The sequence below is a fragment of the Pangasianodon hypophthalmus genome, chromosome 15, assembly GCF_027358585.1.
Source record: "Pangasianodon hypophthalmus isolate fPanHyp1 chromosome 15, fPanHyp1.pri, whole genome shotgun sequence".
NCBI classification, from domain to species: domain Eukaryota; kingdom Metazoa; phylum Chordata; class Actinopteri; order Siluriformes; family Pangasiidae; genus Pangasianodon; species Pangasianodon hypophthalmus.
The window spans coordinates 12,776,921-12,803,643 of NC_069724.1; the positions used below are offsets into that span (position 1 = coordinate 12,776,921).

Genomic DNA, 26,723 nt, shown 5'->3' on the forward strand with positions numbered 1-26,723 from the left:
AAAACAAACAGTAAGATTTATTCATGAAAGAGAACCACATTGAAATCACTGTCAATCCACTGACGAAAAAAAAGAATAGTGTGCCTTCAAATCATGTCATGTTAATGAACTTGGCCTTTGTACCATGAGCATCACTTGCACCGTTCAAGCAAGAGCCCACATTGCACAAGTAAAAACTTCCTAAAAATAAAAAAAATTGTATGTCTATTCCTATTCATATCTCTATTTGTATCTGTTCATAACATGCTGTCTGTTCAGTCCGAATGTATTCGTATTTGGTTACACCTTTAGGTAGAGGCTACTTCACTCCAGTTCATAATTTGTCTCTATAGAAATATACACAGAGCTTTTTAATCTTGCTTGCACAGTTATTACATGTGTTTGTACCTGTCCATGATATTTTGTAATGAATTTAGTTGGTTCCATTTCCCAACATATAAAATAAACATATAAATATAAACTAGTAGCTAAACTGCACAACGTGACCTTGACCAGTTAGTAAGGACCGCTTCAAGCTGTGTACTTGCACTTGCCTAAGCCCACATCACAGGAAAGTAAAAACCTCCCATCCACTTGTGCAAACAATTTGTTGCTTCACGGGATAAATCATGATGGGATCTAGTCTGCCTTTTCTGAAAAGCTTTCCAAAAAAAAAAAATAGTGAGCCTCCTGTTCATATCTGTATTTGTATTCATTTATACCACATTATCAGTTCAATAAAAGTCTTGTATTCCTATTTGGTTATATCCCTTATCTGCACGGTTGTAGAGTGACATTGTCTTATTTTGTGTGCTCACGAGCTCTTAAGCTTATTTGCTGTGTAGGTGCAGGACAGCTGTGAATTGTGATTGGTTGGCACATATTTCATTTTAAAAATGTTTGATTACATCTACTATTTTTAAACATGTACATCTTGTTATTAGTTTTAGCTGAAGCAGATTATATTAGTTGACGAAATTAAATATGACTAATTTTATGCAGTCCCTTGCCATCCCCCTGTGGCCAGTTTGCAAACTGCTAAGTTAATGTAACTGTCTTTAAGTAGAATTAGGGTTCTGCTTAAGCCTGCTTCATTTAATGTGGAATTACAGCCTACATGTCCCTGATTTTTGCCATGGTACATCATTCTTACAGTGGCTTGCATAAGTATACACACCCCTTGAACTTTCCCACATGGAACTGAAATGGACTTATCTGGCATTGGGATGTCATACATCTACACAAAATAGCACATCAGGTTGAAGGGGGATCAATAAAGCTTTCAAAATTATTGACAAATAAAAAGCATAGTTGTGATCGTGTGATTGTGTGTTCTGGTAAAACCCCTAAATTAGTTCTGGGGCCATCAGCTACCATCAGACGTTACATGATTAGTTGAATGAAGTGAGCTATGAGCAATTAAAGTGTCATGTGATCTCTATAAATTCACCTGTACTCGGAAGGCATATGCATCTATTAGAGAACAGACCTAAACAAACAGCATCATGAAGACCAAAGAGCTATTAAACCAAGTTCCAAGTTTTGGAGAAGTATAAACCAGGGTTTGGTCAAACTTTGAACATCCTGCATAACACCATTACGTCCATTATTAAAAATGGAAAAAAATATTGCACATCCATGACTCTACCTAGAGGGCGCTGACCACCAAAAGTAAAGGGCATTAGTCAAAGAAGCATCCAAGAGGTGAAAGGTACCTCTGAAGGAGCTGGAGAGATCCACAGCTCAGATGGGAACAGTTGTTCATAGGACAACCATAGGCAAGACTCTCCAAAACTGGGCTTTATAGAAGAGTGGTGAGAAGAAAGCCACATTGAAAAAAAAAACATATGAAATCAATTAGAGATGCAGCAAACATGTGGGAAAAGTTCTCTGATCTCATGAGACCAAAATTAAATTTTTTGGTCTTGGTACAATGCGCTATATTTGGTGGAAACCCAGAACTACTCATCATCGTGAGAACACCATCCACAATGAAGCATGATGTTGGCAGCATCATACTGTGGGGAAGCTTTTGATCAGCAGGGACTGGGAAACTGGTTGGGGTTGAGAAGAAAATAGATGGAGCCAAATACAGGGTAATTATAGAAGAAACCCCGTTCTAGTTTGCAAGAGACTTGAGACTGGGGCAGAGGCTTCTCTTCACTTTCCAACAGGAAAACAACCCTAAGTATGCTGCCAAAGCTACACTGGATTTTTTCAAATCCAGGAACTTGAATGTGTTAGGACGGCCCAGTCAAAACCCAGATCTCAATCCAGGTGAGAATCTGTGGCAAGACTTTTGCCTGTTCACCTACAGTCTCCATCCATCATGACATATTTTTGCTAAGAAAGATCAGTAAAAACAGGCTGCTGTAATTGCACCTAAAGTTGGTTCTATCAAGTACTGGCCCTGGGCAGGTGGGGGTGCACCAAGAGTGGAGCTTGTTGTGTAAATCAAATGGTAAAAATCCCAATTGAGTCCTATTCATTTCCAGGTTGTAACATTACACAATGTGGAAATGGACAATGGGGTGAATGCTCCTCTGTATTCAAACACTGAATATTAGTACTAAAGAAATAAATGAGGAGAAACAGAAACGGATGTATGAGGATGAGGAGGAAGAGTGTGAGATTCTTTACAGAGACCTTCAATGTCCTTCCTGTTATGACAACACACAGGTGAGCAAGAAGCACTGCATGGTGTGAGGCACAAGAACCTACGTCAAATACTCCACTAACTCGCACCACTACACTTTAACAGACACCATCACACACCTCCACACACTAACACGCACACCCCTACACAGTAACATACACCATTACACACTAAAACACACCATCACACAATAACACACACCACAATATGAGGGTTAAAGCATTAGTGTACTTGTGAGACTCATTACAGAATTCACTCAGTCACATTACTGGTCTTTAAATACAGAAACACACACAAACACAACAACATTATGGGGTTAAAAAGACACAGGGCACACACCACACCCACCCACACACCCACACACCCACACACACACACACAGGGCTGTATTAACATGTCACTGTATTTGTATCAGGCTGCTTTAACAAAAACATTGTGGTATCTGTAGGTAACCAATATTTTAAATAATTTTCCTAATTATTTTCATATAAACTACACAATAAAGACCAATACAGACCAAGCACCGCATTTTAACAGCTTATGACCCCAGGATATGACTGTCAGTGGTTGCCCCCTAGTGGCACATCTAATGTTTTTGGCAATGTTAAACTGTCCCTGGTCAGACAAAGAGTAGATCCTGGTCTGGGGTTGGGTTTCACTTGTCACTCTCATCCAGAGCCCTGCTCTGAAAATGTTCTGAACATTTTCATTTTTTTCATTTACCATATTAATTGAAGATCCGAACGAATAAATGTGATTAAATGATACACTGACATAAAATTTTTTTGGATTTTATACAAACATTTTAACAACTTAAACAGCATGTTATGTTCTTTATTTAGTCGTTGTGTGTACACAAAAACGAATGTGAAGGAATTTTTTTTTCTAACAAGCATCCAAGTATGAATCAATTTAAATAAAATTAGCAAAATAAATTATTACATTTTCTAATGGACACCTAAACATCCTTATAGCAGGATAGCAGCTTCAGTTTGCAATCTAGATTTATAACTAAACAGGTTTTATGTTGTTTCATTCAGTGACCATGTTAGTACAACCATGAATATCAGCTTTGCTACCCTGCTTTCTAAAGCATGGACACACACACACACACACACACATAATGTCAAAACACATCATCTTGCACATAATGTTCTCAAAACGCTTCTGCGACATGAACTGGTCATACAGAGAGGCATTTTTGGAGAGCGTTATGCGCCGTTCATATGAATCACGTCAAAATGTTCACTGATCGTTAATACTGTTCATAATCAGACATTTGACAAAGTCACTATACACGAAGAGAATCTCATACATAGAAAGCATGCCATGCAGAGCCTACACAGGTTGGCTACAGAAAAAAAAACAACAAGAACAAAACATTTTTATTTGTAGTGGTGTTTCCCTGCGACATAACACGAGTTGGTTCAAGCAGCATGCACATGCGCACAGAGGAGGAAAAAAGGCCCTTCTTTTCCACAACACAGGACCAAGAGAGGAAAGCAAAACTGAGATGAGAGGAAGGAGGAGGCCCAGAGGAGGTCAGCATGAGGTTGTTATGAGGTCAGAGGTCGTAGAGGAGAGCTGTGAGGAGGAAAAGTAGGGCGGCTGGGCTGCAGATGACATGTCAGTAGAAACATAGAAAGAGAAAGAGTGAGAGAAAGAGAGAGCGGCCTGCCTCATCATCGTATGTGCAGTAGAATATACACTGAAGTGCCTGTTTATCAGGTCCAGATACCATATAGGTCACTTTGTAGGTGTACAGTTACAGACTGTAGCCTGTCTTTTACTATACTGTATTATATTAGCTGAGGTTTTAGCACATTCGGAGGAAATTAAACAACAAATTTGCTGACATCATATGATTTATGGTCGTGGTTTATTCTGAGTAACACAGAACAAGCCTGAGATTCTCCTGCTCAACCTGTTGGCCCATGAGACTGCAGCTAGACACTACTTTTGGTACTGGGTCAGAGCTGAGGGGCCGTTATAGACATTCAGTCAGTCAGTGACAGGCTCCTTTCGCTGACCCACTGGGCAGCAGTAGCTCAGTTGTTAAAATGTTGGCCTACCGATCAGAAGGTCATGCGTTCAAATCCCAGCACAGCCAAGCTGCCACAGCTGGGCCTTTGGGCAAGGCTCTTAACCCTCAACTGCTCAGTTGTATAAAATGAGATAAATGTAGTTCCTTCTCGATAAGGGTGTCTGCCAAATGCTGTACATGAACCCCTATAACACTATGTGCTCATGCTAGAATCAGTCAGTCCAGAATTCTGCAAGGCTGAAAAGAACTTGCATGGCAGAGACCATCTCCTTCACATCACTAATTTGTTCATAACATCTCTGGATGCTTTCACATGTGCAGTGTTTATTCTGTTTGAATCAAGCTCTCGTGTGTTCTCCCGCTCGGTTTGAGTCTTTAGGCAGGTGAGAACACAGCATCCACACTCAGCGTCCAAGAGCATCTGAGCGAGGTGGTCTCAGTCACTTGCAAGTGAACTCTAGTGAGAAAGCGATTTAATTCTAAATTGACCCCACTGCAGGAAGTGAACCAAATATGCTGTGTGTTTGGAGTTGAAGCAGTTTTTTTTATAGCTGCTAAACTGATCCACGAGGCGCAAACTGTGCCAAAGGACAGAGCCAAAGGAAAAGAGAAAATAAACACTCGGTGTAATACATAAAATGTTTTAAACTAGTTATTTATACAATTATCTAATCATTTATTTAGCTCCGCTCAGTGCTAGGGTGATTTTTGCATTGAGAAAAGGTTGGCTTAACTTTTTCTTTTGTCATATCCAATGAATGAACAAGTTTTTAGAAGATGTTTTCAGTTCTACCTGCACCTCAGATATATTCTTTTGTTTTTTGCTTCCTTTAATTATATAGAGTGTGAAACCAAGCCAACCCAATCAGCATATGAACCAAATTTATTAATTTCTCTGATTCAGACCCTGCCAAAAGACTAATAGGTGTGAAAGCGCCCCCTAGTGCTTGGGGACTAGAGTGCCCATGCAGATTCTGACCCAACACATGCACTTTTGGTTAAGGAGTAGAGCCATGGACCACTGTACTGAGTATAAAGCACTGTGGTGAGGAATCAGCTCACTGCGCAGCCTGTTCTTACCATTAACGACACTGGGAGAGAGCAGGGTGGAGTCACGCTCGGCCAGCCTGCAGGCCCCCTCCTCTCCCGCCTCGGGTATTGCCTGTGGCACTGGATCCTCCAGGGACTTCACAATGTCCAACCGGTCAATGTTCTTCAGCGCACCATACAAGTTCTCCACTGCTGGAAACATAAGTCAAGCAGGTTACACATACAGAATCCTGTAGTATGTGTTAGCGTTCAGAGAGGTAGTAAAGAGGATGAGGAAAATAATGTAACAATAATTCTGTATGTCAGGATCTGTACTAACCCCTGAACATACACACTGCCACTGCTTTACAAAAAAGTCTCTTTTTTCTATATAAAAGATTAAGTTTTGAAAAGAAACTGCATAATATTTTTCATCTGTTTTTGGCATCAGTATGTCACAATTTTGACTTATTATATGTTAGGAGTGACTTATTATCTCAAAGTAATGATTTATTATGTAAAAATAGTGTTTTTATCTCAAGTGATTGATTTTTTGGTATAATAAAACATTTTGACATAGGTCAAGATTTTCATTTTGATTTCAATATTTTGAAACAGTGTAATTATTTTGAGACAAAAAGTCAAAATCTTGGGATAAGTTTAAAATTTTTTAGATAATAACATTTTGAGGCAATATAAAAAAAGATTTTAGAGATAATAGTCCAAATTCTGATTATTATTTTGTTATTGTTATGTTATTATTATTTTGAGAAAGAAATCACTGCAATATGTTGAGATACGAAGTAAAACATTTGCGATATTAAGTCAAACGTTTGACATACATCACTTCATGAAAGCATCATATATTACCAGCCTACAGTCAGAAATATAAAGATATACCCATGTGGCCACTTTTAGGCTGAGGTTCAGGTGTTACAGGGTAAACAAACAGGGAGATGAGCAGTATAATGAGAGATGCTCACTCTGGGCTCTCTTGCCCTCTCGGCTGGTCCACAGGTTGAGCAGAGCTGTACTCTGGTCCAGGAGGGAGTTGGGATTCTCTACTCGTATCCTGTTAATGTCATCAACACCAAACTGCAGCTCTCTGGCCAGTTCTGCAGAGGCAGAACACAAAGAGAGGAGATAAGAAAAACAGTGATAAAGATAGGGAGAGAGAGAGAGAGAGAGAGAAAGGGACACGGACATAAACACACACACACACACACACACACACAAACCCATACCAGTCCAGCTTAAACCCAGCTGCTCAGCAATCAGTGTGATCTTCAGCTCTCTCCTTTCGAAGGCATTCACAGCAGCTGAGAACAAAAAGACAAATGTTAATTTATTACATTTATTTAAATTAATCCTAATTATAATACTATACAATAATTAAAATAATAAAATTATTATTCACATACACAATTATACACATATACATTACAGTTAATTATATATGAAATATTGATTCATTCATTCATCTTCATGAATTGCTTTATCCTGATCAGGGTATAATTGTTATTATTATACATCATATATAATGCATATAGTGTATATACCACATATAACGTATACATATTTATAAACTTAATTTAATGTACGCAGTAAGTTTTTAAGGTTTAGCCTACAAACTGTGAGCCTGAGTTACACACGGCATGTTCGGATTTTCCCAGATAACAGGCATTCCTGAGTAACAAGGGCAGAGCTTAAGTTTTTTATTAAGTTAAATATATAATGTAATTACTAGCATTTTTTTCCCATTTTTTCCATAGCATACTTGCTATCTTGTTCATTAGTGACTAACTATTCTATTTAAAAACAAAATTGCATGAAATTATATACTGATATACATAAAAATATAGTAACAGCACTGGGTTATATTACAATTAGACAGGTTGAAGGAGATTTTGACTGCAATTCAAAATTCTGAATTTTGCAACAAACTTTTTACACAATATTCAATAACACAGAAAGCTTTTTTGTAATGATATGACAAATCACTGAAAGCTAAATAAATAGTGAATGCTTTAAAAATGTAAGTCTTTGGGCCTTTTATTCTGTGATAGCATCATACAGGATTTTAAAATTGTCTATTGGTTTTACTTATACAGTAAACTGTGGTTAAACTGAAATGGCTTCCATTTTGATATATGCAATACAAAGGGTGTAAAAAGGGGTTAGGTCATATGTAGTGCACTATATAGGAAGAAGGAAGACATTTTATATCCAGACATAGTTTAGTTGCTGGATATAAAATGCCTGGATAAAAATTGCTTAGCTGGCAGAACTGAATAGCTACAAAACAGGGAGGTACAAAAAACAGGTAGCTGGATAAGGTTAGTCTATATTGCATTTAGGAAGCTAGCTATTTTAGTTATGCTGCTAAAATATGATATTGTATAAATACAGCTGTGCTAACCAACATGTTGAGCTGAAGAAGAGAAAAGAATCTGATCAAATTCAACTTAAGCTCCACCCTTATTAAGTAAGGGACTACGGGACATCTGTTAAGCCGGTTTTACACTGTGCGATTTTAGCTGTCTTTTGAGATTACTACTGGTCACACTATGAGATATAAGATTAATAAATTCTTGGCTGAATTCTATAAAAGACTGTGAGATAACATGTTTCTTCATGGCAGATTATATACTATATGGCCTAAAGCATGTGGACACCTGACCATCACATCCATATGTGGGTCTTCCCCAAACTGTTGCCACAAAGTTTGAAGCACACAATAGTCTACAATCTATTTGTATGCTGTAGCATTAAGATTTCCCTTCACTGGAACTAAGAGGCCCAAACCTGTATCACATTGCCCCTGTGCACAAAGTGAGATTCGTGAAGACATGGCTTGGCAAGGTTCTAGTGGAAGAGCTCGAGGGGCCTGCACAGAGCCCTGACCTCAACCCCACTGAGCACCTTTGGGATGAATTGGAACACGAGTGAAGTCACTAGCCAGGCCTTCTTGCCTGACATAAATGGCTGACTTCATTAATGCCCTTGAGGCTGAATCCCCACAGCCACATTCCAAAATACAGTGGAAAGCCTTCCCAGAAGAGTGGAGGATATTATAACAGCAAAGGGGGACTAGATCTGGAATGGGATTTTCAACAAGTGTATATAGGTGTGATTGGTCAGGTGTCCACATACATTTGGGCATATAGTGTACAATGATACAATAATAATACCCTAATAATAGATCCACAATTAAAGAAAATTACTACGTTCTGCTTACATCATCAACGTTCTGCTTACATCATCAGTGTGATCTGGGTTCATGCTGAAAATGGGCTCTCATAAACACAAACATTCTTCAAAGTGACCTTAAGGTAACAAGGATTTTTTTTTCTGTCCATTAGCATGTTTCGTTAATATTTTGCCATCACAACTACCGTATTTGTGGCTGTCCCATGAGTTTGACATCATCCTATGCCGTCATCCTTTTGGTGGCTTTTATACAAGTGTAACAGCAAAGCTCACACTCTGAGATTTTAATTCAAAAATTCCTCGTGATCTCTTCACATTATACATTCTAACACTGCCGATCTCACGATCAAAGAATTGTTTTACAATGTGTGATTTTCGTCTACAACAGCAAAATCGGCCCAAAAAATTTTCAGTGTAAAGCCGGCTTTACTCACTTAAAAGCACCGAGGCTGGAAAGTTATCAGTAAAAAAGGTAAATATTTTTTAAATGGTTCGAAGAGTGCTAGATAATCTGTACTTACCCAAACATGACTTGTAAAGACTTGTATTGTCTTCATCTGCTTTAACCTGCTATTATATAGCCTGGCCTGTAAAGGGTCCTCACCCCCACCCCAATCCATCCACCTACACCCTTCAAGTCTGTCATACAGCTGTGCAGCTTCAGCTTCTTTACAGCGGGCATCGTAGCAGCCCTCTCCCCTCGCTCATTCTCTTGCCATGCTAATTAGGAATTCTGCACTTGGACCATATCAGATTCAGCAGCATGCACTACATTACTGCTCATTCTCTGGGTGGACGCAGGGAAGCCCTGACCCCACGGAGCTACCTCTGATTGATTACGATTGGCCCTGCATGGCAGAGCGAGGTGTCGAGGACAGGGCTTGGCATCCAGAGCTCAGTCAGAGCCATGCATGAGTTCAGTAGGAGCCAGAGAAAGCAGGGGATACGGCATTCAGAGAGAGCGCCCCTGTGTCCTCCCGCAGCATGGGGGCGCTGTGTCTTACCCAGGCCCGACTCGCTCAGGGCGCTGTACCTCTCCCTCAGGGCCAGTGGCGTCAGAGTCCTTCTGCGCTCTTCACCACCTGCCACCTGAATTATACAGAGCACAAAATGCAGGTTACCTGCTTTTATCTGTCCTGCTGAGACATGAATCCTATTTGCCTGACACTTCGAGCTTGTTGTTGCTAGAAATAACTCCAGGATCTGTCATGGAGGAAAATAATGAGAAGACAACTGGAGTTTTAAAAATGTCTTTCAATTGTTTGTCTGCCCACCTTTGTTCGACAGAAACTATTACTCAGCAGTTTCGTGACAAGTAATATTTTTGGGGAAAATATATTAATATAGTCAGTAGTTTTGCTCAACTGTGGTAGAAACTGTATTTGAAAATACCAGTTCCTAAATTTTACCAGTATTTTGACCATCACTAGAGTAGTCACAAGGAAAGACACGTTCCTCGTCAGTCACAGAACACATCAATTCAATGTGATGCCACAACTACAGTCAATAAAATACACCTTTTTCAAAGTGAAAAAATACATGACAATTTATTCTTTCATCTTCAGTTGGTGGTTTATGCCGGTCAGGGTCATGGTGGATTCAGAGCTCATCCCTGGAAGACTGGGCATAATGCAGGAATATACACCCTGAATGGGACACCATTCACACACACCCATTCACACACTCATTCACATCAAGGGGCCATTTATCTTAACAAGTGGCATGTTTTTTTGGGAGGTGGGAGGAAACCAGATAACTCAGAGGAAACCCTTAGATGGACACGGGGAAAACATGCATAAGTTCACACAGACAAATCTAGTCCCTGGGGCTGTGATGAGATAACACTATCCACTGCACCACCTTGTTGCCCCAATATGTGACCAGTCAATTCCATAAAATTAAAGATCACTCTTTTTGCCCACAAAAAGGTGGTGGATCTATACACAATGCAATGCAGCAAGCAATAATTCAGGCAGCAAGACAAAATATATTTTATATATAGAGCTTTCTAGTTAGCCTTATAATTTTAGTTTTTCAAAGAATAAGCTGCATCTCTCTTTCTCACTTGAAGAACTGAGATGCAGCAATGCTTTAAAGCAACAGGGATTCCATACCGGCAAGACTTCTGGGTTAATATGTTAAATCTCTCAGCTGAATTAAATGAAGGTTAGATTTTATAATGGGTCTCGCTGGAGTGTTCAATTAATTCAAAGGTGAATGTATAAGCTTACTTTAGACATAAAGTACACATACATAAGTGCATGCCTGCAATGCAGTCAAAGATATTTAATGTTGATCAACTGATTTATTTTGTTCAATTGCAAAGCAGTATACAGACTTTAACCAAAAACTGGTTATATTACTGACATGAAATAAACAGGTCAATAAATCAATTAACTTGTCTGTCTAAATAGAAATATAAGTTACTTAATAATTGAAAAAATATATTCAAAAGAATATTAAGTATACAACAATGAAAGTTATTAAATGGTGACACACAATTCACCCTGTAATTGTTGGTCGACAATGAAATGCAAAATACTTTTGCTCTTTATAAATAAAGCACATTGCTACCTTTTTGCATGCAGTTAATATAGTCAAATCTATTTCAACCTTTTTTTAGTAGTGCTTAGACTAACTGACTATGAGAATATAGGGGTAGCATTTCCTATTTTAATTTTTTTCAGATATGTGTCAAAGCAACACTAAAAAAAACAGCCAAAAATGCTGTCCATTTATTTTTACTGACCAGACTGAGGCTCATGAATTCACAGGTTGAAGTTCACCTACATAAATTCAGTGTGAAGCAAATATAACCACTACTAAAAACAAATGAGCGTCTTTCAAGTCCCAGCGTGAATCTTATTCACAGTTGCTTTAGCTGAGAAAACAGAAAAGAGTAGCTTTCGGGTGTCTCCTAACACCAAAACAATGGGTCAATAATCATAAACTCTATGCCTAAATCATAAATGTTGGCAGGAGTAGCCTTAGGAGTAATAGAGGATTTCAGTAAGTGAATCTATCCTGGATAAGTTAAGTGTGTGAGAGACTCCTCCTAGTATTTGGCTTGGATGGATCCCAAAATAGCACTAGCTATTTTTCTGGGGCTAAAGCCACCCATATAAGCTGTGCGGGCGAGTTGTGTTAGCTCCTTAATTTTAACCATGAAATGACTGCTTGCAATTTACAGGTATTAGCTACAAGACAACTAATTACTTCTAATCATAATACCTAGCAATACCTAGTATTACTAGTATTACATAATACTTAGTAACCATAACCATAACCATGTTTGGAGCAGCCGTTTGATTATAGGGTTATAGGAGGTCATGGGGATTGCTTTTTCCAAGAAGAATACCTGCAATGCTGCCCATAAATTTGGACAAACTAAGGAACTCAGAACAACAAGGGAGCAAATACTGCCCCAAAGAATGCTGCCTTTTCATTGGAATACGCTTATGATAGAGTCATTTGTGGAAAAGTACCATAATCAAAGAAACAGTACCTTAACACAAGGAGGCATGGTGATGTTGAGGTTACACAGCACATGCTGTGCATCCTCATATTTGGTGGACTTTCGGAGGAAAGACAGGAACCCCGTAGCTTCCTTGTTGCTGTCTCTCACCTGAGAAGCCGAGACAAGAGGACAGGGGGAGGAATAGATGGAGAGAGAGAGCCAGACACCCAAAAAGGGAGGGAAGAGATGTCCGAGATGACAAAAGAGTGAAAGGATGTGACAGAAATGGACAGAGAGAGAGAGAGAGAGAGAGAGAGAGACAGTAAAAGGCATTAGACAGGTCAGCCGCACGGGGATGACTCATACAGGTAGACGGGGGACAGGGGACGGGGAAGGGATGGAAGCAGTCCATAGGCAGGCCAGAGAGAGAGAGAGATTTACCTTCACATTTACCTTGTCGTCTGTGTGATCAGACAGTAAGAGAGTAACCGTGAGAGAGAAAGAGAGAGACAGTAAGACAGACATATCGACAAGCAGGCAGAAAGGTAGGCAAGCAGGCAAGGCAAGACAACGTTTACAGCTACACCATGGTCACTGAAAGTACCACAAGAAGCCACAATAACAGACAGAAATGGACAGGGAATGTCACAGAGAATGAAGCTGGAAAGAAGGATAAGGCTGGTGGATGAAGAGGGTCACGATAATAGATGGTTGTAAGAGATAAGAAATAAAAGTGTGCGCACAAAATGAATGAAAAAGATAATTCATTCATAATAGACAGGAGATATGCTGTTGGGATATATTAAAGACCTTTCTGACACAGACAGAAACAGATAAACGGACCTTCACTGAGACGGGCAGTCTGTTGTCTCTGAAGGCCTGAAAGCTGAATGTGCGAGGTTGCTGCGTGGCCTTCCTGACTGGCACAAGGTTTCCGGAGCATTCCAAGTGCAGCGGCATCCCCTCCATTACCTGTCAGAAGAGAAACAGAAATAATAAAGTAAAAAAAGCAAAGAGAGTGTAGCGCAAGCCAATGTGAGTCAGAGACTACGTGTGAGTCACCCATTTAATATATATAAACACACAAATACTGCCAACAGACAAATATGATTCATATAATTCATCCTGGAATTGCATAGCCATTTATTATATTAGCATTTGACACCCATTATACAAAAACGATCTGTTTGTATAGCAACATACAAAGTGATGGCTGTGCCACAATAAAATACATTCATTCTCCTAAAGTTGCTTGAAACATATCTTACAGGAAGAAAATCAGTGTTGTTAGTCTATGCCAACACAGTGTTCTTTATGGTGCACCACAGGTTTCTGGCGCTAGGACTATTTTCACTGTACAGGGAACTTTATTAAAGAGCATGAGTTAGATTTTAGTTTTTCTGTCCTATTTTGTGTGTAAGGAATAAAACACTTAGTGCTATTATAGAAAAAAAAATCAAAGATATCCACATAGTGTGTAGGTCTTGCTTTTTATTTTTTCATGTTTTATGGATGTCACTCATGAAAACTGCATGCTACATTGTTCTATATAGCGACTGTAGTTTAATGTGCCACATTTTCTCCTCTACACCAAAAAACATGGCAGAAGGTAAGTACTAGTCAGTAAATAGGCCATGTGTATTATAAATATGACAAAAGCCCTAAGCAATTTTCTAATCCCACATTGAGCTGACCTCTATGTCTCGGCTACGTGCCACCTCAGTGAAGTTCTCGTGCAGCTCCAGGGTTTTGTCCATTTTGTCATCGGTCATGCAATAGCAGCGCAGGCGGCCCTCACGCGCCTCATTCATTTTAGCAAACACCACAAACTTGGCCATGTAGGGCACAGCCGTCAGCTCACGGTACAGCAGATTGGCAAAGGTCACGGCCTCTGCTGTCCGAGGACAGTCGGCCAGCCAGAACCTGCAGCAGAGTGGAGGGGTAAGAGGATATGGAGCTCCGATCTTTCAGAGCGCTCAGCTCCAGTTTGTTTATTTCTATACAAATATAACAATAAGCACACAGAATTTTGAAAACAAAAGATTCTTCTTCTTAATAAAATTAGCAGATGAGCTAACTGTTATAAATCTGGAATGACTGACAGCTCCATAGGTCTTTTCAACTCTCTGATTTTAACTGACCCCCTGGAAGCCCTGTCCCCCTCCCCCACATTAGTAATCTTTCAGCCAATACTTTTGCCTTCACTTGATTTTCCTGCTTGAAAGCTGTGGCTCCCTCGCTGTCTGTCATGTTAAATGGAGAATGTTTTGAGATCATTATTGTTTCCACATTAGACATATGATTTGTAAAAAAAAAAAAAAAAAAAAAAAAAAACGAAATAGAAAATGTGGTGTTTTTAATCTGCCCTCAGCAGGTCTACACATTATTTCTCTTCATGGTTGGCAGGTCTGGCTTTAGTTCAATGCCTTCTGTCAGCTATTGAAGTCTCCAAAATTGATATCTATAGACTGGTTGTATTTACTGCAAAATGCATAGTTGATCTAGTATCAGTGTTTCTAAGTGAATCTTACCTTGCTGACACATTGGTGGTGAAGTTGGCACAATTGTTGGAGTACATGAGTTTGGTGGTGCCAGTGATGTCCTCCCACTGAGCTGGGGCCGTACCACCTGCAAGAGGGGTTCACAGCTTTTTCAGAAAGTCTGAGCATTTTGTATCATTCGTTTCACAACCAGCACCATCTGGAATCACTGTGTGCAGGCTATCTTTATCCCTGCACCCTTTTCCAGGCTGGATGGCAGTCTGTTTCAGCCTCATCCAAAGCCTTGGCAGGGTGAGCACATCAAAGCTGGCTAAGGCTGATACACACTGGAATACAAGCTAATCTTCCGTTCATACATCCGCAAATCCTTTTAACAGAGAGCATAACATGGGAACATATGTCAAAAACCAGACTGTACCAATGACGCTGCAGAGGAGGCGCAGACTGGTGGTGTCCCCTTCACCAGCATCGCGTGGACTTTCCCTCCAGGAGGGGGGCAGGGGGATGCGCAGGCCGATGGGCCGATGGAACTTGCGTCTGCGCGGCTCCACCGTCACCACAGGGCTGAACGTGGCCTGGTTCCCTAAGTGCCGAGTCAGCAACTCGTCTGGGATGGGCTGAGCCTGGAAAGGAGAGGAGAGAAGAGAAATGAGAAGATGAGATGAGAAAAAGAGAGGAGAGGAAGAGTAGGGAGGAGATGAGAAATGATCAGATCACATGAAAGGCACCTTGGTACAAATGAAAACAGAGAGAATGTGATTTTGTATCCTTTGAGAGTGAAGATAAGATAAAATGTCAAGTTCAGTATATTATAAACTATGTTAGTTGTATAATGTATTTGACTTTAGGAAATGTATTTTTATATTGGATTATGTTGGATAAATAAACACAGAGTTTCTGTATTAAAAGTGTACAACATGATGATGAAGAGCTTTTCCACCATGTTCCATGTTCACCTGAAAAATCATAGCTTATAATGAGCAAAAGACATAAAGACTTCCAGTTTAATGTTCCTGATGAAAGATAGTAAATAGTCAAGCTGAGAAATGTAATATTCAATACACAAAAAAGCATACAGTAAAGAGACTTAGTTAAACACATATATTCCTTCACTGTATTCACATACTGTATATTCACATGTATTCTGTATTCCTTGCTCACTGACATTTATTTGCATCATGTTTTGACAGAAGCAAACAGCCAAACTGCTTAATGGAGGAAGCGAAGGGGAAACTATTATGCAAGCAAAAGTTATTACATCAATGGAACTGAACAAAGCAAATTAAAAGACCAACTAGGCTGATTAAACTTTTCAGCACAAAATGGAGAATGGAGAAAACAGAGATGAATGAATACACAAAGACACATATTGTGATTGATGCGAAGCAGTAGTCCTCCAGAACCCTCTCTACACACAGCTGAAAGGCCACAGACTAAAAGGTCAGCACACTTACATGAAAAATCCACCCTGAATGACCAGCATCGTAATCTTTATAACCACATGTGAAGTTCAGTGGTGTCCAAGATTTATTTTGTAATAAAAATTATTCTCTTTTGTTTGTTTTAAACTGCTTTGATCTAATGTTGGTCTGTTTTCACTTTGTTTAGCAGTAACGATGCAGTTGAACTACCTGCAGTGTGGGAAGATGTGATTTAGCCTTCGCTTCATCTCTACATAAACAGAGTGATGCAGCAGTGCCTTAGCCTTTTAATGTATCCAGGTCTCTCAGCTCCTCATCTGTACACTCTGCTCAGACAGATCAGCATCCAAAGCTTCAACTTTCATCAATGCAATCAAAGGTTTCTTGAATGGTTCTTTAATGGTTTCTTAGCTTCCTGTTGAGTGTAATTCATTTGAATGTAAACCATTTTAGGTTTCTACATGGAATTTGTAAGGGCTTGCCCAAAGGCACAAACCAAAGAAGCCATCAGGGTACTAGACTGACTGTAGTTCACCAATACACTCTTAGACAAAAATGGCAACTCTTGAATGGTTCCTTCCTTTCAAAAGAAGCTTTAAAGTAGAATCCCTTTAAGAAGTTATCAACACTTATCATAAGAACCCTTGCACGGCAACCAATCCAAAAAATCTTTTCATCTCACCTGCAGGCCCAGTCGCACTCGTTTGGTGACTGCTGTCTCAGGGAAGATGGCCTGAACCTGGGGTACCAGCTTACTGATCAGCTGACCACCCTCTGGACCAATCAAATCACTCTCTTGCTGGACACGCGACACCACCGCAAAATAAAGGGGAAAGTCGGTGGAGATGATTCGGCGGATTCTCTTCTTCTCTAGCTCCTCCTGACTCTCCAGATCTGAGCAAGAAAGTCAGGACATAAGGTCTGCACTGATACATGTGATGCACTACACTCAGTGTTTCTCTGGCATTCTTTCTACTTGGAATTGTTTTTAGAGAAACCCTTTGTTATGCAGGGGTCTGCATACAACCTTTATGGATTATCCTGGCAAAACACACTTAAATATTCTTTAGGGAGTTAGATGAACAAGGCTGCAGTGGGGATGCATAAATAATGAGTGAGTCTTACCTTCATCCATACCATTCAGTACAGTCTCCAGGACGTCATCACCATAGCGGCAACGGTGCTCTTTCCAGACTGAACCATTCTCACTGCGCAGCACCACCAGTTCTCGATCGCCCCTTCCCAGTGAAGCAAAGTGAGGGATCTCCACAATCACTGGCCTGAAATGCAGAATCCTAAGCAATGCACCTATGCATATTGTGCCAAACATTTGCATATATGTAGCAATTTTAATGATTTTTTTTTTAGTCCATCTTTCATACTTGCTAAGACATAGCTCTATTTCTTATGAAAGTCAGGCTCACCCCAGGAACTGCATGCTGGAGGGTCCCAGGGAGATGATGCGGGAGGCAAGGCCTTCTCCCTCCACCAGGGGGGGAGGGGTCGTTAGTTTTTGTGGCTTGACCAGACGACAGGTGATGCGTGTAGGGGCAGCACAGGTCCTAGGGGGTATGATCACCCGGAGGCCATTGTGTCTGCTGCCACGCATAGACCCGCCTCTTGCATCTACCATAAAACTCACCAGAAACCTGTCAAGCAGCAATCAATCAACCAATGAACAAACTGGTCTACTTTTTATACCACTATAGCAACATATAGCAACATATAGCGTTGTTAAATGTATGATCCAGTAATGTAGCATGTATCCACTGACCCAGTGTGGATAGGGCTGGCCACTGGGCTAACGTTGTCTGAGGTTTCTGTGGCAGGACTACTGGGGATAAGAGAGTCCTCATCATACTCCTTAGGCAAAGGGATAGGGGTGTGCTGCAGAGACACAACACAACATGCATCACATACACAGCAATAAAGAAACCGACTACAACTGTACAAGTAGACCTGGATCAGTCAGACCATCCAGTCTGAAAATGAACATTTTCTGCCAGTGTCCACTCTTTTTTTGACCCATGACTCCTACTCTGTGAAGGAGTGAAAAAAAAAGCAAGCAACTGATAATGCTGACATGGACTTTCTCAAGTGGCCACACCTACCATTTATGATATTTATTTTTTATTCTTGAAAATGCATATTTTAAAAACTGAAAGTCAGTCAGTTAGATATAGTCAACTACTCACCCTAAACGTTAAATGCACCTAGAACTTTTATTTATAGAAACTTTTTCAGAGCAGAAATTATAATGATTGATCTATTCTATCATTATAAGTAGCTACATCAGCTACATTGTGCTCAAAGTAATATGGGTGATTTTAAGATTGGCATCAACCTCTGCCTTCATTCCACATAGTGCACTCGACAGTTCTAGTAGTGTGTTTTACAATGGAAAATTCAATAAAGATGTAGCGTACTCATAATATCCACACTACATAGCAGAATGGGAGCCATTACAGACCACCAGAACAAGCAAAAATGCAAATACAATGCCAATAAAGATTATAAACAAAAAGGTTTGAGTGTCCTGTTTTGGATTTTTAAATCAGTAGTTAGTTTTTGTGGATGCTGTTCTGGCGCAGAACGACACTGTGAGGTACCACATGGTATTTGTCATTTACGGTTAGTGCAAAACAGTAGTGTTTGATCTGAGACAGTAATTCCATATACCTCATATAGTCTAAGAATATAGTGCAGTGTGTGCAATTTAGGTTAAAGCTTTGATCTAGTAATAGAAAAACAAAGTTTCATTTATGATCATTACTGTCAGCTCCAGAATTATTGGCACCCTGGGTAAAGATGGGTAAACAAGGTTTGGCACCATTGTCCTGGCACCATTAGGACGAAGCAGGAGAATTCACCCCAGTCCATCGCACAGGGCCATTCACATATAGTACATTCACATACTCATTCAGACCTAGGGACAATCTAGTAGCCCCAATCTCTCTACTTGCATGTTTTTGAACAGTGGAAGGAAACCAGAGAATGCGAAGGAAATGTGAAATTCCACACAGACAAAAATCCCACCTTAACAATACTTAACATTGGGGATTAGGTTATTTTCTGTATAAGCATCCATTTTACACCCTGAGAGTTAGTTGCCAAAGAGCTCAATTTTGATTGATCTAACCATAGAACCGTATTCCAGTCAAAGTTCTTGTAGCATCTAGAAAACTCCACATTTGTGGTTAGATGAAAAAAGACTTAATATTTTTACCCATCTTTATTAAGGGTGCTCATAATTTTGGAGCAGACTGTAAGTGTTAATTCCAAAAAGATTTACAAACCAGTACCTGGTCAAGCATGACAGTTTCTGGAGATACACATGGAATTCTGGGAATAGCAGGTGAGTAGGGTCTAAGGAGAAGTAGAGATGTTACTTTTGTTATTTCTAGCATTAATATGGATCAACATGTGTGTATTTTATTAACTAATATTAGATGTCACAGATCGATCTTATGCTTTTTTTTTAGCTGCTCTTTTTGACTCAAAGCTTACGTTGTGCCCATCCCACTCTCAAACTCCCGTAGAGATTTCTTTGGTGAAAGGAAGTCATCATCTTGATCCTTCAAGTCATCCAGCTTCAAGTAGCGAGCGCCATCCATTCCCAACAGCTCATCACCTACAAATTAGCACAACAGCAGACGTCAATCTTCTAGAGGAGTGAAGGAAAAGAGGGCAGGAAGAAGACAAAAAATGAGAAGACTAGCGAGAAAGGTGGAGAGAAGTGAGAGCCGTGATTTAAGGAGAGCTCAGTTGTTATTCCAGCATTCACCACTCGCCATCTTTCAGACACAAGCACACAAGCAATGGAGTCATACACACAAAGAACCAATGAAAAACATGGAGAAAATCAAGACACTGCATTCAAGAGAGATTAGTTCCTGCTAGAGTGGTTTAATCATGGAGGTCCATAAGGATGGGAATACAGCCACTTGGTCTGTTCAATTCCTAGGAGCTTTCTGTTGAGTCAAATGAAGACCATTAGTCAATTAGGCATTATATGTTCATTAGTAGATTTACTGTCGGTCCTGCAATGGTGAGATAAGAGGCAAATTTTGAATGATGGTCCCACAAACAGGTGTTAGTGCTGACAAAGAAAAAAAGCAAGTCATGACCACATGGTGATGAGAAACCCACACTGTTGTAACACCGAGCGATAGATCCCAAAATAGAGCAGCTAAAACTCAGCGCCAAACAGAATGAGGGTGCTCAAGATACAGTCACATAACGTCACGAACCACCGACAACTGGACAATCAAGGCAGAGACGGTTAGACAATCCTACCTAATGTTAGCTGTGCAGCTCCTGGAGAAGAGATGGAAACAGCATGGTTCAGAGTAGATCATTAGCATAGAATATCCTGATACTGTACACTAAGTATAAAATTCCACTGTGTTTGCTGGCTGCATTTTTAACAATAGTCTTCTCAGGCAGCAAATGAGAGATGGTCCAGTGCTCGTGTGGTGATCATACAGGTCCCATTTGCCGAGATGGTCTGGATGTTGAAAAAAATACCTTTCCATTCATACTTACCCTAATTTGCTCACAAAAATATCAGATGTTAAATCATTAAAAAATTGATTAACTATTTACAAATGCTTCCAGTAAGTTTCCATCTTTTGAGTATTAGCATTAGCACAAGCATAAATAGCTAGCATTACACCAAGGGGTTGTCACTGGAGTAGCTAAACATAAATGTGTAGCGGTTTTAGAAAACTCTTCATATGATGACATTTTCTACTATATAAAGTTTTGAAAGTGACAGGTTTTCCAGGACTGAAATATGTTTCTCTGGGCTATATTTGGCCCAGATTCCAGACGCAGTGAAACACTTCTATTTCTAGAAAGTGTTTCTAGAAATGTAATATTCTAATCATTTCAAAGACAAATGACTATAGGCAGTTTCTTTATTTCAGGCTTCTCTTTACATTGTATATTTAGGGCCCATAAATGAGCTCCACCTCCAGCCAGAATAAGGCTGCTCAGCTCCATCCCTTCCCCAATCAGTCAACCCACAAAGGCATGCTTAGTTCAACAGAGCAGGTGGAGTCAATTTGTCATGCCTTTGTTGCATTTGAAATGTATTTTGCAGGCAACAGACGGCGCTAACAATTTCAGAATCCTCTTTTAAATGCTTCTGGTTACAGGTGGGCCATTTTTGGCCTACAGTTACACTATGGCCCATTGCCATAACAGACCCTTGCGTATCTAAAGCAGGGGTCTTCAATCTTATCCGCAAAGGGTCGGTGTGGCTGCAGGCTTTCATTCCAGCCAAATAGGAGGCACGCTTGATAGTTGATTGGAGATCAAGATGAACTGATTAAACAAGTGAAATCAAGTGTGGCTCCTGCTTGGATGGAATGAAAGCCTGCAGCCCCTCCGACCCTTTCTGGATAAGACTGAAAACCCCTGCCCCAAAGGGACCCAGGCTTTAAATCAGGGGTCTTCAATCTTATCCAGAAAGGGCCAGTGTGGCTGCAGACTTTCATTCCACCCAAGCAGGAGCCACACCTGATTTCACTTGTTTAATCAGACTGCAGCCACTCTGACCCGGGGATCCGAAGATTGAAGACCCCTGCTCTGAGGCATCAGTTCGGCTGAGGCCCTGTACGAAAGCACTGCTTTACCAGTATTGGGGAGTAGCTAGCTACTAGTACTCCTACTACAACACTACTAGCTTAACGATTGGTTAGTGTCGCTCTGATTGACAGGGAATAGGGTACCGCCATTTGAAAAAGCATCTTGAGTAAGTATCACTAATTTGCTAACATTAACTGGCTGTATTTAAATAAGTTAACCTGTTTTCTTACTAATGCCAGGTTAGACTAGTATTGATTCCATACCGAGATTGAACTATGTTTGCTGTTGCTTATAAAGGAATAGCTGCTTATAACAAGTTTAGGTAAGTAATAAAAGTTTGCTTTCACATGAAAACATGACAATACTTAATTTCGTCTGTTAAAAAGTTTTTAATACTTGACTAGCAACTTTTTTTTACTTTTTTTTTTACTTTAACTTGAGATCATTTTCGGCTTGGATTCTTCCACTTTTAACTGAGTGAGATTTTGACACATGATCTCTACTTTCATTTAAGTATAATTTCTCAGTATGTTTTCCACCCCTGAAGAGTGTTTTACAAATAGAATACCAAAATCTCTTTGTTATGGGATACCCTGTACAAAGCATGTACATTTTATTTTGCGCAATAAATTAGCTGCACAATAAAATGAAAATATTCTTCACTTTTACAAAGTAGCTTCAATGTAGTTAGCTACTTTTTCTTAGTAGCTTGTAGTGTAGCTAACTACTGTATCAAAAGTGTTGTTTTTTTTTTTCTGAAACTTAGCTAAATCATGAGTAGATTGTAGCTTGACAAGTTACAAATGCGCAGTAGCTTTCCCAACACTGTGCTTACCACCTTGCTAGCCTAAATCCATGTAAAGCAGCAGCTTTACTCACCCTCATCCTCTGAGACATCCAAGATCTCATCCACCGTCTCTGGGAAACTCATGCGATGCTTATCAGTGGTGATCTGAGAGAAAAGAGAGAATAGAGAGAGAGTTCTAAAAAACAATGGAGTAGAATTCACAAAAGAGGACAAGATAAGCAGAGATATGTGGGACTTTTCAAAATCACAGCAAGTCACTGATGGAATAAATAACTTCAAATAACTACTCACTACAGACACAGATTCCTCAGTCACCAGCTTGAGTACATCAATAACAGAGATGTAGCCCAGCCGCTTAGCGATGCCCAGAGGCGATGTTCCGTTCTGCCTCAGACAACACACACACACACACACACACACACACACACACACACTGGTTAGACACTGTGTGGCCGTCTCTGATAACAACTCATATAGCAGCATCACACCACACCACATCTCTAAATATTCAAACCATCTCCACTCGCTAATCAAACCCCATCAAACTGATGTAAAATCATGGAAACCCATTTCAGAATATGAAAAAAAGTCAGAATATCCAACAGAGGCTCTCTAGTGTACTGGTGTTTGCTGAAATCTAACAGCTTTTCAAGCATCTTTTTTTTCATCTAAACACTAGAATATTTTATAGTCTAAAGTCCAGAACATCAAGCAGAATTTTCCAAAATCTGACAAAGTTTGAAATACAGCATATAGCATGATGACTGCAATAAGATAGTAGCTAAATTGTGGGGAAAAAAACACAAATCTAACAAGCCCTTACAGCTGTGATCTCATTGGGCAGGGCTCCATGTTTCAGGAGGAGAGTGACAATGTCTGTATGGCCTTGCTGGGCTGCCTGATGGAGTGGTGTATATCCCACCTAAGAGACAGAGAAACACAGCAAGAACGAATATAAAAAACACTAAGAGGCTTTTTAACTTGAGTCCAGCTTCCAAGTAGTAGATAAAGTATTATGGATTAAATACATTAATTTCTTAGTTTATTCTGTTTAAAAAATGATTGTTTAATCTACAGCAGATTGTAGCCAGATAAGATTTTACACACAGAGATGTGTCTAAAGTTAGCAGGATTGTAACCTGTTTGCTGTAACGTGTAAAAAAAAAAAAAAAAGCAAAATGTTGCATTATTACATAATCTGTTGGGAGGTTTTGATGCAATGTACTGGGAGGGGTTTGAATTATGATATAGTGTATTGGAAGGGGGTTGAGGTATGACGTATTGGGAGTGGTGTGAGTCAGAATGCAGTGCATTGGAAGGGATTTGAGTTATGACGTAATGTATTGGGAGCGGCGTGAGTTAGAATGCAGTGCACTGGAAGGGATTTGAGTTATGATGTAATGTATTGGGAGCGGTGTGAGTTAGAAGGCAGTGCATTGGAAGGGATTTGAGTTATGATGTAATGTATTGGGAGCGGTGTGAGTCAGAATGCAGTGCATTGGAAGGGATTTGAGTTATGATGTAATGTATTGGGAGCGGTGTGAGTTAGAAGGCAGTGCATTGGAAGGGATTTGAGTTATGATGTAATGTATTGGGAGCGGTGTGAGTTAGAATGCAGTGCATTGGAAGGGATTTGAGTTATGACATAAAGTATTGGGAGTGGTGTCAGTTATAATGTGGTGTATTGGAATGGATTTGACTTATGACGTTGTGTATTGGGAGGGGTTGAGTTATAATAATGTAAATTAATGGAAGGAATTTGGGTTACGATGCAATGTAATGGGAGGGGTTTCAGTTATAGCGCAATGTACAGGAAAGGGTTTGAGTAATGACGTAATGTCTTGGGAGGGCTGGAGTTATAATGCATACAATGCTGAGTTATAATGTGTGTTTAATAAGGTGCTTCAGCGAGGCCACAAGACTTACTCTGGTCTTGCTGTTAACGTGTGCCTGCTGCTGTAGAAGGAACTTCACCATCTTTATGTTGCCATAGTGACATGCTACATGTAAGGGTGTGTATCCCATCTGAGACAGAGATAGTAAAAGAAAGGTTTATAAATATAACATATAAAATAAAAATATACAAAAGAAAAAAGCTATACAGACAATTCAGCAAAGGAGAGAGACAAGGAAAAAGTAAAAAAGCAGGAATATCAGCCGCCACATCTCAGTCTCTCCAGTGAGGAGAGACAGTGGAAGGTCAGTTTTGGCCGATATGACAGCGCCTTAGGCGGGGCTTCTATTTTGAGACCATTGATCGAGAGGTCAGGGAATCCACTAGGGGAATGAGAGGTGTCTGATAAAGGGTCAGAGGTCAAAGCTGAGCTACTGCTGCTTGTTCATCAACTCCAAGTTTCACTGAGCTTCTTAAATGCTGCACTGACTCAGGGGCTCTTTCTCACAAATTTCATTGCTGAATGATACAGGTTTGTGAAGGCAACACTTTGAAATGCATTGTAGATTTGTGTGTGTGTGTGTGTGTGTGTGAATATTTACCCTTGAGGCTGCATAGACTGAGGCACCCTGCTTCACCAGCATGTCTGCAATGCCCACATGCCCCTCCTGAGCCACCAGGTGCAGTGGCGTCAGACCGCTCTACACACACACACACACATACACACACACACGCACACACACACACACACACACACACACAGATATTGCATTACTGCTACAGCAACAGAGCATTGACTTGCATTGAAATGAACTTGCAAACAAACAGAATATTTATGCAGACATTGATTTTAGGCAAGAATTTCTCAAAAACACACATTTTTATAATCAGCTAAAGAAAACACTTCTTAGTTTTAGACTTTTGGACACCATATGAGAGAAAGACACCTAAACTTCACATTAATTACTTTTTTCCTCACTTACTTTTTCACTAATCCTGTTGGGCCAAGAACCAGCTTAAAATGGACCAAAAACAATACTGATGACAATTTAAGATAGGGCACTTGGAACAAACATGTACTTCAACAAGTAGAACTCGTCGCCAAAGGTATCACTGGCGATGCCTCCACCACCAATAAGTCTAGTGCTTCTTGTTACTAATTTGTATGCCTCAAATACCCTTATAATATAGAAAAACAGACATTTGGCCTTGCTGTAACCTTGACCCTGTTTGTATCAATTCTCAGCTCTTCTGCTGGTTACAAAGAAAATTAGACATAAATCCTACAAAAAACGTTCAGCCACTCCTTCTTGAGATGGACTACCAACCACACTAACAGGAATGTAGGACAGATGTACGGACAACCCAAAAACATACTGTACTGCCTCCGACACCTAGTGAATAAAACATTTAAATAAAATTTTAAAATTAAACAATCAGTGAGTAAAAAAAAACAAAATAAAAAAAATTTATGTGAAGTGATCAGCATCACAGTGAATCAGTAAATATCATGGTTAGGTTTGGTTATACATTCATGGAGCACCTTATTAGGAACACTACACTAATACTGGGTAGTGGTTATACATTCCATAAGATGTTGGAAACATTCCTTTGAGATTCTGGTCCATGTTGACATGATTGCATCACACAATTCCTGCAGATTTTTCAGGTGCACTTTCATGCTGTGAATCTAACATTCTACCACATCTCAAAGGTGTACTATTGAATTCAGATCTGGTGACTGGGAAAGCCACTGAAGAACAGTGAACTCTTTGTCATGTTCATGAAACCAGTTTGAGACGACTTTTGCTTTGTGACATGGTGCATTATCATGCAGGAAGTACCCATTAGAAGATGGGTAAATTGTGGCCATGATGGGATGCACACGGTCAACAACAATACTCAGATAAGCTGTGGCATTCAAGCAATGATTGATTGGTATAAAGGGGCCCAAAGTATGCCAAGAAAACTTTCACCACACCATTACACCACCTCTACCAGCCTGGACTGTTGACATGAGGCAGGCTGGGTGCTTGGATTCATGCTGTTGGTGTCAAATTCTGACCCCACCATCTGTGTGCCTCAGCAGAAATCGAGATTCATCAGACCAGGTTACGTTTTTTTCCAGTCTC

General features: G+C 40.0%; 1 protein-coding gene across 6 annotated transcripts in view; it reads right to left on the bottom strand.

The window, feature by feature from the left end:
- ank1b (ankyrin 1, erythrocytic b) overlaps positions 1–26,723 on the bottom strand; it is a 96,055-nt gene that overhangs the window by 14,231 nt on the left and 55,101 nt on the right. For 3 of the 6 annotated variants that reach the window (XM_026941146.3, XM_026941141.3, XM_026941144.3), the window contains exons 18-38: positions 25,194–25,292; positions 24,624–24,722; positions 23,521–23,619; positions 22,989–23,081; positions 22,769–22,841; positions 20,594–20,614; positions 19,805–19,928; positions 19,600–19,663; positions 18,072–18,184; positions 17,722–17,946; positions 17,423–17,577; positions 16,980–17,191; positions 15,295–15,499; positions 14,907–15,003; positions 14,070–14,298; positions 13,219–13,347; positions 12,424–12,543; positions 9,923–10,007; positions 6,953–7,027; positions 6,692–6,823; positions 5,760–5,921 (exon numbers count right to left, since the gene is read on the bottom strand). In XM_026941146.3, the coding sequence (XP_026796947.1) occupies positions 5,760–5,921; positions 6,692–6,823; positions 6,953–7,027; positions 9,923–10,007; positions 12,424–12,543; positions 13,219–13,347; positions 14,070–14,298; positions 14,907–15,003; positions 15,295–15,499; positions 16,980–17,191; positions 17,423–17,577; positions 17,722–17,946; positions 18,072–18,184; positions 19,600–19,663; positions 19,805–19,928; positions 20,594–20,614; positions 22,769–22,841; positions 22,989–23,081; positions 23,521–23,619; positions 24,624–24,722; positions 25,194–25,292 (2,611 nt within the window). The remainder of the gene's footprint in view (positions 1–5,759; positions 5,922–6,691; positions 6,824–6,952; positions 7,028–9,922; positions 10,008–12,423; positions 12,544–13,218; positions 13,348–14,069; positions 14,299–14,906; positions 15,004–15,294; positions 15,500–16,979; positions 17,192–17,422; positions 17,578–17,721; positions 17,947–18,071; positions 18,185–19,599; positions 19,664–19,804; positions 19,929–20,593; positions 20,615–22,768; positions 22,842–22,988; positions 23,082–23,520; positions 23,620–24,623; positions 24,723–25,193; positions 25,293–26,723) is intronic. The other 3 variants (XM_026941142.3, XM_026941147.3, XM_026941143.3) reach the window with 2 other exon arrangements.